General features: G+C 50.3%; 1 protein-coding gene across 14 annotated transcripts in view; it reads left to right on the top strand.

Moving 5' to 3' along the window:
* Positions 1 to 12,545, top strand: part of PPIP5K1 (diphosphoinositol pentakisphosphate kinase 1) — a 1,113,174-nt gene that overhangs the window by 935,647 nt on the left and 164,982 nt on the right. For 7 of the 14 annotated variants that reach the window (XM_069625166.1, XM_069625163.1, XM_069625162.1 and 4 more), the window contains one exon: positions 4,001 to 4,186. The exons of the other annotated variants lie outside the window; for them this stretch is intronic. In XM_069625166.1, the coding sequence (XP_069481267.1) occupies positions 4,001 to 4,186 (186 nt within the window). The remainder of the gene's footprint in view (positions 1 to 4,000; positions 4,187 to 12,545) is intronic. 14 annotated transcript variants of the gene reach the window in all.

The following is a 12,545-nucleotide window of genomic DNA, read 5'->3' as shown; positions in this document are numbered from 1 at the left end:
TCTTGTGCCTGGGACTTCGTTTTTTTTGGTTGCATATATCAGACAGTCTTTTTGTTAGCCACGCTGGTGTGTTGCCTGGTCTTAAGGCAGCCAAGGCCACTATTATCAGATTGATTGTGTCTTGAATTTACCAAGGTTATATCCTTCTTCCGCCTCTTAAGGATCTGTATGTGCATTATTCAAGAGACAGAGAAGCATCTGCCCATCTTGGAAGGACTCTGCCCATCGCTGGGATCCGTAGAACACGACCACTGGCTCATCCCAGTGGTACCCAGTGATAGTTGCCTCGTAAAAGGTCACCAGGGGGCGACATTGCCCTAAATCTGCAATCTTAATCTACCTGGGGACTTTTTCCCAGGGGACATTTTCACATGGAACCCCTCCCAGTGTGCTTTGTAAGCCCTATTTCCTGAATGTTTCTTGCAGACGGGCCTCTTCCTTTGGCCAGTAGGTACTGTGACCTATGCTGTCACATTTTCCCAAGTAAATTCTTTATGTAATCTGTCCCAGCAAGTGCAACCTAAGAGTAGTGGGAAATTACCTTTGTAGCGATTCCTGCACTCTTGGTCCATACCCTCCCTTGTTTACAGCTTTCACCCAGCTAACCCCTTGTATACTTGTCAGTATCATACTACTGTCGGTCTTAAAAGCTTGGGACCTGAGAGTTGGGCCCCCGGGATATGGAGGCTCACTTACTGGAATTTCCAACAAGTCCATAGTGCATTGTGCAGGATATGTGGGGCAGTTTGCGAGCCTGGCCTGCTCAAGAGGAGGTTCCCAAGAAGTTTTGAAGGAGGAAGAACTGGGGAATTCAGCATAAATGCATGTTTTTGTTTGGATTTACTGGGCCCTGAATATGCTGCTTGTAATATGCCATGCAATCTTCTGGTGCTAGAAGTAGTGCAGTGCAGAAGCTTTACTGGTAAGTAATCGCTTCTGTTTCACACACAGTTCTTGACCGTTGCTTCACTTTCTGTATGAATGTAATATTCTGCACATTGTCTTTTGTTCTTCGCACCTGTGCTTTACTTCATACATTCCTCACCCAACATCCAAAGTCTGGCGAAGTGTTCATGTAACTGTCTCAGATATTTTAGACACTTTCGAATCCTATTTCTTGTGCCATTTTATGACTTTACAAACCTGTTTTTTCATGATTCCATGTCGCTTTGATATTTATTGTATTTATATTTCATTTCAATATCAAATGTTCCCTTTTTGAATAAAGGTACCTTGATAGCAAAATGCAGTCCAGCATTATGCCTTCAATATGACCTTCAGATAAATGCTTGGCGCCCTTCTCCCACCATCGCAGGTCTGATGCAGCAAAAGGGGTGCAACGGAGTGGGCATGAGATCAACCCTCATCAATGCTTCGCATCACAAAAATATCTGTACCTTTAGAGCAAGCTAGGCTGTCGGGCAACCTTAAGTCACAGCATTAAGTGTACGCTTTTCTGGTCCATTCTCATAGTGCCTTGCTCTGTGCATTGTGGTAGCACTTCAGAGGTTTAATAAACTCAGAATGTACAATGCCCCTTGTATATGCCATCATTCAGTTTTGCCAAGCTGTTCCTCCAAGAAGCAATAGGGTTGGGTGATTCCCAGTGGCCACCTCTCATTGCTAAACAAAAGTAAGCTCATCACTGACCACCACGGTTTACCCCCAGTCACTGACCACCATGGCTTACCCCCAGTCACTGACCACCACAGGTTATCCCCTCCCCCAGTTATGGACCAACACAGGTTACCCCCAGTAATGGACCAGCCAAGGTTACCCTCAGTTACTGACCTTCACAGATAACCCTGAGAGTAGCAAAATAAAAGAGAATTGTTTGGCAGTTAAACTTCATGTAGGTTTAAATTTACTTTGCATATGACACCAAATAATAACTAGACCTTCTTACCAGAATTCATTCAAGGTCAGCCTAGCTTTAAGAGCAGCACCAGAGTAACACTTTGGGGGTGTCAATGTCCCTGTTCATTCAGAGCAGCGCCATCGGTCACCCTCGAACGCTAGTTGGAGAATGTATTCAATGTTAACCCAGCTTTGAGAACAGCCCCCGTAGTGACACTTTAGGGTTGGTACTTTCACCCCAGATCTAACAGCAGCCCCAGTAGTAACTCTTTGGGGTTGGCATGAGACTTTGTGCAGTGTCACCTCAGACTAAGAGCAGCTCCAGTAGTGGCACTTTGGGGTTGGTATGAATCTCTGTTCAGTGTCACCCCAGAGCTAAAAGCTGGCCCAATAGTGACACTTTGGGGTTGGTAGGTGGCTTTGATCAGTGTCACACCAGAACTAAGAGCAGCTCCAGTAGTGACTTGTTGGGGTTGGCAGGAGAGACTGTTCAGTGTCACCCCAGAACTAAGAGCAGGCCCAATAGTGACACTTTGGGGTCGGTAGGATACTTTGTTCAATGTCACCACAGAAATAAGAGCAGCCCCAGTGGTGAAACTTTGGATTTGGTAGGCGTCTTTGTTACGTATCACCCCAGCCTAAGAGAAGCCCCACTACTAACTCTTTGGGGTTGGTAGGAGACTTTGTTCCGTGTCACCCCAGAACTAAGAGCAGGCCCAATAGTGACACTTTGGGGTTGGTAGGATACTTTGTTCAGTGTCACCCCAGAAATAAGAGCAGCCCCAGTGGTGACACTTTGGGTTTGGTAATCGTCTTTGTTACGTATCACCCCAGAGTAAGAGAAGCCACAGTACTAACTCTTCAGGGTTGGTAGGATACTTTATTTAGTGTCACCCCAGAACTAAGAGCCACCCCATTAGTGACTCTTTGGGGTTGGTACGTGACTTTGTTCACTGTCACCCCAGAACTAAGAGCAGGCCCAGTAGTGGCTCTCTGGGGTTGGTAGGATACTTTGTTCAGTGTTACTCCCGAGCTTAGAGCCACCCCAGTAGTGACTCTTTGGGGTTGGTAGGAGACTTTGTTCAGTGTCACCCCAGAACTAAGAGCAGGCCCAGTAGTGACTCTTTGGGGTTGGTAGGAGAGTGTCACTCCAGAGCTAAGAGCCACCCCAGTAGTGACTCTTTGGGGTTGGTAGGAGACTTTGTTCAGTGTCACGCCAGACCGAAGAGCAGACCCAATAGTTACTCTTTGAGGTTGGTAGGAGACTTTGTTCAGTGTTACTCCCGTGCTAAGAGCCACCCCATTAGTGGCTCTTTGGGGTTGGGAGGAGCCTTTGTTCAGTGTTACTCCCGAGCTAAGAGCCACCCCAGTAGTGGCTCTTTGGCGTTGGTAGGAGACTTTGTTCAGTGTTACTCCCGAGCTAAGAGCCACCCCAGTAGTGACTCTTTGGGGTTGGTAGGAGACTTTGTTCAGTGTCACCCCAGAACTAAGAGCAGGCCCAGTAGTGACTCTTTGGGGTTGGTAGTAGACTTTGTTCAGTGTCAATCCAGAGCTAAGAGCCACCCCAGTACTAACTCTTTGGGGTTGGTAGGATACTTTGTTCAGTGTCACGCCAGACCTAAGAGCAGGCCCAGTAGTGACTCTTTGGGGTTGGTAGGAGACTTTTTTCACGGTCACTCCAGAGCGCAGAGCCCCAGTAGTGACTCTTTGAGATAGTTGTGACATTTACTGAGATGATGAGCGAATGTTATTTTTGGGTCCTGGATCCTGAGCGTAGACAGCATTGAGGTTGAGCACTTAAGTACACTAAATTTTAGAATGTATTAACCGCGTATTTCCTGATACACACACAGAGATTTAGCAAAGACAGCAGATGATTTTAAAGCACCTTCGAAGTGAATCAAAAATCTGCTGGAATAGACACAAACCCAGATGGGGGATGGGAAGCAGATTAAAGAAAACGTTACATTCGCCAAGTGCGTGACATTTGAGAGCAGCCACTTGAGAAATATCCAGCTGATGCTTTAGTCTGCAAACCTATCCCGGAGTGCGCATGACACAACTTTACTTTATTTCTTTCCCCTGCATATATGTCAACCTCTTACCTGCCTTCTTTCCTATTTGCTTACACTGGTTCACTCAGCTCAAGAGTTCCTTGAAGACCACCAAGTCACCCAGCTGCTGCGGCACTTTTCTGTAGACTGTTCTGCTGCCCGTAACATCTGCTTGGATGGAGCCCTGGCGCACCACTTAAACCAATGCTCCTATCACCTGCGGCTCTTCAAGAACTGGCTGGTGTCTGGCCAGGATGATTTGGAGTGCCTCTACGGTACTGCACGCTTGCAGCTGCACCTTCTGCCGTGGTTGCCTTGGCATGCATTCTGTCTGCTTTGGAATGCCAAGTGCTTGATGATTTGAAAAGGTTTTTTCTGGTCTTTGTGCATTTTACCATGAAATTAACACTTTGTTGTTTGTACTGTATTGCCCATCAGGTGTTAGATCTGTGGTGTAATAGCGACTGCATCTCCTCAGCTTTGCTTGGTTGTTGCTCTTTTGAGAAAATGCCTTGGCAATGAATGGACTTGTGTTTTCTTTATGCATTTGTGTATCTTGTGCCCATTTGATATCCCTAGCACCAGTCTATGCTCCTAATCATTTTACAATGCAATTTCTCCATAAACTGGAAAATAAGTCTTTGGGGCTCATTATGAGTTGGCTGGTGCGGTAAGAACGTGCCCGCATTAACGCATATCGGCACATTACCGCACCAGCCAACAGCGAGTTTGCCGGTGAGGTGGCAGAATAACCTCCAGTTAAGAGCCTTGCCAGCAAACATTGCCAGTATTACAGGCACCCGTAATACCAGAAAAATCTCCTATGGGGACAAACTCAGCATACCGGTACTCGTACGCCAGTGGACATTCCACTGGTTTGAGTGCTGGTAACTGTAATACAGTTTGCCGGTATTCTGGCGGATTTAATGCCAGAATACTGGAAAACTTATAATGAACCCCAAACAAACTTATATTTGTGTTTTTGGGCTTGTGTCACTGACACAATATACAAACTGCGCCACTGTTTCAAATTGCATTATTATGTATGCTTTTTTTACTATAAAATTGCAAGTGTCCTATAAAGTGTTTTCGTGACCGTTCCCAACAATAGAAATATTTTCTTAATGTATTTTTTCCACCTGTTTCCTTCACTGATGCTTCCTTTGAAACATGTGTCGGGACAGCGGCCTAGAAAAGGAGGATTAGTAATGCGAGTTTGATGATGTGTTTGGTAGAGGAAGCTCTTTTCATTTGTTTGGTTTTAGTAGACATTTGGGTTCAAACTGTCAGTTCCAGGTTAGGATAATAGCTTCTTGGGTTGTTCTCACTTCAGCCCCGATCAAACCCCGGGAGGTGGGTACATACTGAGTCTGACCTCCCAAAGCTTATAACTGCTTATCTTTTCAATTAAAAGCAGTCACAGTTTTCCCTTCTAAAAGATCCAAACCCCTCCCTTCTTGGGCATCCTTTGAACAAACAAAGCTATGAATACAAAAGGAAGGTCGACTCCAGCTAGACCTCAAGGACAGTTCTCAAATGAAGTGCATGTGTAAAGACTGGCTGCAGGAATGCACAACAAGAACTTAACTAGACGGGTAAGTGGGAAGCACGGCAGTCTAATAAGACAGACATGCTTCCTCATTGACCCAACTCCATTCCTAGGTGAAGCACCCACTCGGATCACACGCATCCACAGCTTGGGTCACGTTCAATCACTCAGCCACCTGTGGAAGAAAGCCACTTGCAGGCTTAGATGCTCCCAGCGACCCTACATCCCTGAACACCAATGCCTAGCCTCGTTCACCCTCACACTTATTATCCCACCCTGAACTCCCACTGAACATGCAGGCTGGAACCCTACAATTGCCTCAGTCTCTCCGTCCAAGGGCAGCAGTGATAGGTCCACAGCAAGGGTAACCATTCTGTTATCCTTTAGATGTTTTGGCCGACACCTCCCATCAGCTCCAGCCAGCATCATTTTTACTGAGGGCTCATGTTAGTTGCAGGCCAAAACCATCTGGAGAACAGGTTGGCCACCCCTGGTCTAGACTGTTTCAAACTGGTTTCCTGGCCATCTCTCTGCTGTTGGGGAAGACTAAATACCCACCTCTAGCGACTGGCACTAAATAGGAGCTCAGAACCTCTGCACCAAGAGCTATCCTGGGCACTGAACCCACACCCTCTGGAACTCCTCCAAAGTTTCCAGCATTGTACCTCACCCGATATCCCTTACATGTTATGCTACCTGCACTGTTTCACCCCCAGGTATCCAGCACTTTCCACTGGGAAACTACTCAGCTGAAACATTCCTACTTCCTAACAATGCCTTTCCAGGAGCAATGGAACTTCACCTGCTGGAGAAGTTGGCCTTGCTCCAACTCAACATTCACACTGAACTTGTTCGGGGTATTCACAACCATCAATCTGGATACCGAGCATCCACAAGTACGGAAACTGCTCTTCTCAACACCTGTGAAGAACTGTTCACATCCCTTGATTCCAACCCCCCAGCTGTCCTCATCCTTCTTGATCTCCTCTCTGCCTTTGACACGGTCACCCACTCCACCCTCATACAAAGGCTCCATGACACCCTTGGTATCTCGGTATCTTCCCAACTGGCCACTCCTCCCAAGTCATCCTGGGCACCTCTCCTTTCCTTCTTCCTTCTCCTCATGTGGGGTCCCCCAGGGCTCTATCCTCTCCCCCTGCCTCTGCAGTCCTCGTCTGCTCCTTCCTACCCAACTTCCAATGTTATGCAGACGACATACAACTCTTTTTCAAACTTCCTGCTGTGACCCTCTTGCACCTTCCTTCATCCATAACTGCCTATCTGCCTTCCATGCTTGGTGCACTTCCAATGAGCTCTGCCTCAATGCCAGCAATACGGAAATCCTTCCCATTGGGACCCCTGCCCCCACCTTCTTCGACTCCTTTCTCGCCTTCCTCCCTCACACTCAGGGCATTGCCAAGAAATCCCACTTTCAGCTTTTCCTTCTCAAAGGAATTATACTTTTTCTCATTTTCCCCAGAAGCTCAATGTTACCCAATCCCTGGTTCTCTCTAGGCTTCACTATTGCAATAGCCTCCTCCTGAATCTACCTTTGTCCACTCTGCGACCGCTCCAGCTAATCCAGACTAGGGTAGCAAGATTTATCATTGGCCTGAAGCCCAGGGACTGCATCTACTGGCCACTGGCTCCCAGTTGCTTCACAAATTAAATTCAAGTCGCTCTGTATCATCCACAAGGCTGTCTCAGACCGGGGAACCACACTATATGCAACTCTCTTAATAAATATTCTCCCTCTAGAGCTCTGCGTTCCTCAGACACCAACTCTTTGTGTGTAAAGCGTTTCACTAAACAGAGGGTAGGAGGTCGATCGCTTTCCTCAGCTGGCTCCCTTCTATGGAACAGCGCCCCCTCCCTCTGCGTCTTGAGCAGGATTTTCTTAAATTCCAGAAGCTCCTCAAGACTTTCCTCTTTACCCCCCCTTTCTCTCCTCTGCAAATTTTCACAGTTGCTCTGATTGGTGTCCAGGGCCCTTATGCATCCTTGGGCCCTGACCTCCCACACCGAATCACCCGCAGTTCTGTCTACCCTCAGCACTTGACTCAGCTCACCCTCCATCCTGGAGTCTAGCACTTACTATACCTTGCACTTCATCTGTTGCTCACACACGAGCACAGGCTTCCCAGCACTTACCCCCACTTACAGGTTCTGAATACTGACCAGGCGTAGGTTCGTCCTTTTCCCCCCCCACCACTGGATTTAATAGCTCTATGTGTATATGTGTCTCATTCCCATGTTCCCTCCCTGATGCCCTGTGGCCGCTTTGTAACAGTATTTACTTCCTGTATAAGTGCCTAACAAGCAAACAATAAATGCATACATTCTATTCTGGTGCTAAGACCCCAGACCAGGAATGGTTATTCGAGGGGATTGGGTCCTCCGACGTATTCCATATCTATGACAGTAATCACCACAGCTGTGCTGCTTCGGAAAATCTTTCGGCGTCCTGCGTCGATGACGTCGATATGCCCCCCCGAGGACCTCCTCCGACGGCCGACGTCACTGGATGTTATAAGTAGGACGCACAAGGCCCGTAGCCTCAGTTCTGTTTTTTCCGCGAACGTGTTCGCTTCGGAGATCTCGGCGCGCCTCGACTCTTTGGAGTTTCTGTTCTTTCGGTTCTTCGAACCTGTTCGTTTGTAAGAAGTTTTCGAGATGTCTTCCTCTTCTTCCATCCCGCGTCCGGGCTTCAAGAAATGCGGGGACTGCAGGTCCAAGATGTCGGTGATGGACTCGCACAACGCCTGCCTCTGGTGCCTCGGTGAGGCCCACGACACGAATGATTGTGTCGACTGCCAGTCGCTTACGCCCAAAGCCTTGCGGGAGCGCAAGATGAAACTGTCGGTCGGTAAGGTGTCCAAGCCCCGGAAGTCGAGGTCCACTGGGCTTTCGACAGACAATTCGAGGGGCGACTCTCTGCATCGTCGTCTTTAGTCTAGGGGGTCTCGGTCCCGGAGTGGGTCCCACCACTCCTCTGCCTCTTCGAGGCACTCCCGGAAGCGCCGTCATCGGTCGCCTTCCTCGTCCGAGGACTCTGCCCGTCGGCGGGTCGCTTATCCCACCAAACATGCGACTCCGTAGGAATGGGCTTCCTTCGGTAAGAAAATGCTGGCGATTCTTGAATCGCAGGGCACCGGTCCGTCCGCCCCTCCGAGTGGGGTCAGGCGTGACCGTACTAGAGACACCGCTCGTACGCCTTCGAGCTTGGGTGGTCGGCACGATTTGCGGGAAAGGTCCCGCTCGGACAAGGGGAATCGTTCTAGTAATGCCCGTTCCAGGTCCCGGTCCTCGATGCGCTCGAGACCGTGTGTACCTGTGTTGTCTTCGAAGAAGATGTCGACGCCTGTGGTGCCGAGGTCGTCGAGGGACTCTCGCGAGGCTCCGCCTCTGAGGAAGTCGTTGACGCCATCGGTGCCCAGGCTGTCGAGGGACACGCTCGGGGCTCCGCCCTCGAGGCCTGTGTCAACGATTTACTCAACGCCCTCGACACCTATCGAGGCTGTTTCGACGGGGGTACCCTGAGGTACGGTGGAACCCCCTAGAAAGGCTCTGGCCAAGGCCAAGCATGGCTTTGTTCCCCATTCTGTGCCCACTTTCCACCATCTTGATTACATTTCGGAGGTGGATGAGGGCTCTGATGATGGCATGGTTCCTGATACGGTGCCAGGTGAGATTCTTTCGGGACATAGTCAGATTGAGGACCTGCGTCATTCACTGCACGACGCCAGTGGTCTGGACACCTCTCCAGAGGTGGAGTTTTGTAGGCTTGAGCCTGGCACTCATGCCGAATCTTCGTACTGGCGCCTTATGTCAAATGTCACCGACCATGGGGTGGTCTGCTCCCCCAAGGGATTTTCTTCAGGATGACCTCACGGATATCCTCGACCAAGGTCCACCAACTGACCCGGTACTGCCGTTCCATATGCTCTACAGAGGAGGGTCGCGGCAGCTTGGACTGCTCCGGAGAGTCTCCTGGCAGTGGGCAAGTCTTTGCCGTGAAAATACCGCACAGCCAGTAGCGACCCCTGCTACTTGACCAAGCACCCCACTCCGGAGAGTTTGGTGGTGCAGGCGGCTATGGCCCCAGCAAAGCAGATGTCATATCCTACCATCCCTCCTGATAGGGACGACAAGCGGTTTGATGGTTGGGCGAAGAAAGTGTTTTCTTCAGGGGGTATGGCTCTTCAGGCTACCAACTCCGTATGTGCCTTGTCTTGTTTCACGCACACATGTGGAACTGTGTTTCCTTAGCAGCTGAACATATTCCCGAAGGGGACGAACGGGATGGTTTTCTTGCTATGGTCCAGGATGGCAAGGATGCCATGTGTGAGGCTGTTCAGTCGGGTTTGGACATGGCAGATTGCGTAAGCCGGTCCATGGTGGCGAGCACCGTAATACGCAGGTTTGCGTGGTTGCGGAAGTCGGGGTTTGCTCCTGATGTGCAAGCCCGGCTCAACATGCCCTTTGATGGTGTCCATCTTTTTGGCAGCAAGGCTGACTAGAGCCTTGAGAGGTTGCAGACCTCAAAAGCTGCAGCGAAGTCGTTGGGCGCTGCAGTTCGCCAACCTCCGCCTTTTCGTCCTGGGGGACAGCAATGGAGGGGAGGTTCCTTTCGTTATTACTCATCCTTAAGTAAAGTGAAAGGAGCTGCTAGTCAAAGCGGCCACCGTAGGAGTGCCAGAGGTGGAATACAAGGTACTCGAGGTGCCAAGGCCGCTCGGGCTGTTGCCTCTTTGCCCTCAGGCAACGCCACAGCCGCTTCAACTCAGTCATGAGGCAATGTTCCATGGTTCGCCGGTTGGGGGAAAGCTGGCGCAGCATCTTGTCGAATGGCGTGCCATTACTTCAGATGTGTGGGTTCAGGAGATCATAGCCCACGGCTACTGTCTTCCTTTCCGGCAGAAGCCTCACGACAATCCACCAGGGAACCTCTCTTTGAAGAGTCCGGGTCCACTCCTTGCGCAGGAAATTCAATCCCTGCTGGAGAAAGGCGCCATAGAACTGGTGCCTGTAGCTGAGAGGAACAAGGGATGGTATTCCCCTTATTTTTTGATTTCAAAGAAAGACGGGGGATTGAGACCCATCATGGACTTGCGCGGTTTGAACAAACTCCTCAGGAAGGACAAGTTCAAGATGGTTACTCTTTCTCAAGTCCTCCAGGCTCTTCAACTTCAGGACTGGTTGGTGTCTCTCGACCTCAAGGATGCTTATTTTCATGTGCCGATCCATCCAAAGCACAAGAAGTACCTGAGGTTCGCGGTTGGCGACTCGCACTTTCAGTTTCGGGTCCTGCCGTTCGGATTGACCTCTGCCCTGAGGGTCTTCACCAAGCTCATGGTAGTGGTGGCAGCGCATCTCAGGAAAGGGGGGATTCACGTCTACCCCTACCTGGACGATTGGTTGATCAGGGCGCGCTCTCCCGAGCAAGTCCTGGATCATCTGTCCGTCACCCGCCACTCCCTTCACAAGCTGGGCTTCTCCCTCAACTTAAAGAAGTTATTTGACGCCAACTCAGAGGCTCCAGTACATCGGAGCAGTGCTCGACACATCCCTGGGGCAGTGTTTTCCTCCCCAGGTGAGGGCTCATCACATTCAGCAGATGGTGCAAAAGTTCCAACATGCCCAGAGTCTCCCTGCGTTCGAGTTCTTGAGATTGCTCGGCCTCATGGCACCCTGCATTCTTCTGGTGCCAGAGGCCAGGTTGCGGATGAGATCTTTGCAATGGGCACTCAAGCTCCAGTTGTCTCAGTCCTCCAGCAGGATGTCGGACCCCGTTCAGGTGCCGCCCTCGTTCGCCCAGGATCTTCTGTGGTGGGCCGTCGAAGGCAATCTGATGAAGGAGGCTCCATTTTGGCTACCCTGGCCGGAGGTGACGATTGTGACGGACGCATCCCTCACGGGATGGGCGGCTCATGCCAACGAGTTGACAGTCAGCGGTCGTTGGTCTCCGTCAGAGTCCAGACTCCATATCAATCTGTTGGAGCTAAGGGCCGTCAGGCTTGCCCTGAAGGCTTTTCTTCCGACTGTGCGAGGGAAGAATGTCCTGATTCTGACGGACAACACAGTGGCCATGCACTACCTCAACAAAAAGGAGGGGGAGGGCAGGGTCACTTCCTCTGTGCAAGGAGGCGATGCAGCTCTGGTTCTGGGCAATCCAGCAGGAAATTCCGATCTCGGCAGTTCATCTGGCTGGAGAAGAAAACGAGACAGCGGGCGCTCTGAGCAGGCAGAGCGCGATCTCTCACGAGTGGGAGTTGGCTCGGGAGATTCTACTGGAGATATTCACCCTTTGGGGGACCCCTCAAGTGGATCTCTTCGCCTCCAGTGTCAACCGGAAGTGCGAAAGGTTCTGCTCGCAGGAATTTCCTCCAAGAGGAGCCTTAGGAGACGCGTTTGTGGTGGAGTGGTCATTCCCACTGCTGTATGCGTTTCCTTCAGTCCCCGTCATTCGGCAAGTGCTGCGGAGGTTATGGAGGTTCGGTTCCCGGATGATCCTCATTGCTCCAGCATGGGCCAGGAGGACCTGGTATCCGGTCCTTCTCGACTTGTCCATCTGCCCTCCATGTCGTCTCCCTACCGAGACGATCTGCTCTCACAGGAGGGGGGTCAGGTTCTCCATCCAGACGTCGGATCCCTCAACCTTCACGCTTGGCTTCTGGAAGGTTGAGGTATAAGGATTGGGACCTCCCTGAAGACGTGATGGAGGTGTTGCTTTCGGCCAGACGGCCGGCAACAAAGTCCCTGTACCGTTGCCGTTGGAGAAAGTTCTGCGACTGGTGCAGGGTTAAGAATGTGGATCCTTTTTCATGTGACATTCCTGTGGTTCTGTCTTTTTTGCTTTCTTTGGCCCACAAGGGCCTGCAAGTGGGTACCGTTAAAGGTTACCTGGCGGCGCTGTCCATATTTAAGCGCTCATCTGAAGAGTGTTCTTATTTTAAAATTCCTTTAATTTCTCAGTTTCTAAAAGGGCTCACTAATGTGTTCCCTCGGTCACCTTTCCAGGTGCCCGGTTGGGATTTGAACCTTGTTCTCAAGTTTCTTATGGGTGCTTCGTTTGAGCCTTTGCA

Source organism: Ambystoma mexicanum, chromosome 11, assembly GCF_040938575.1.
Source record: "Ambystoma mexicanum isolate Mex_15411 chromosome 11, UKY_AmexF1_1, whole genome shotgun sequence".
Taxonomy (NCBI): Eukaryota; Metazoa; Chordata; class Amphibia; order Caudata; family Ambystomatidae; genus Ambystoma; species Ambystoma mexicanum.
The sequence above is the reverse complement of the archived record's forward strand: the minus strand, read 5'-3'. Positions and strand labels throughout refer to the sequence as shown.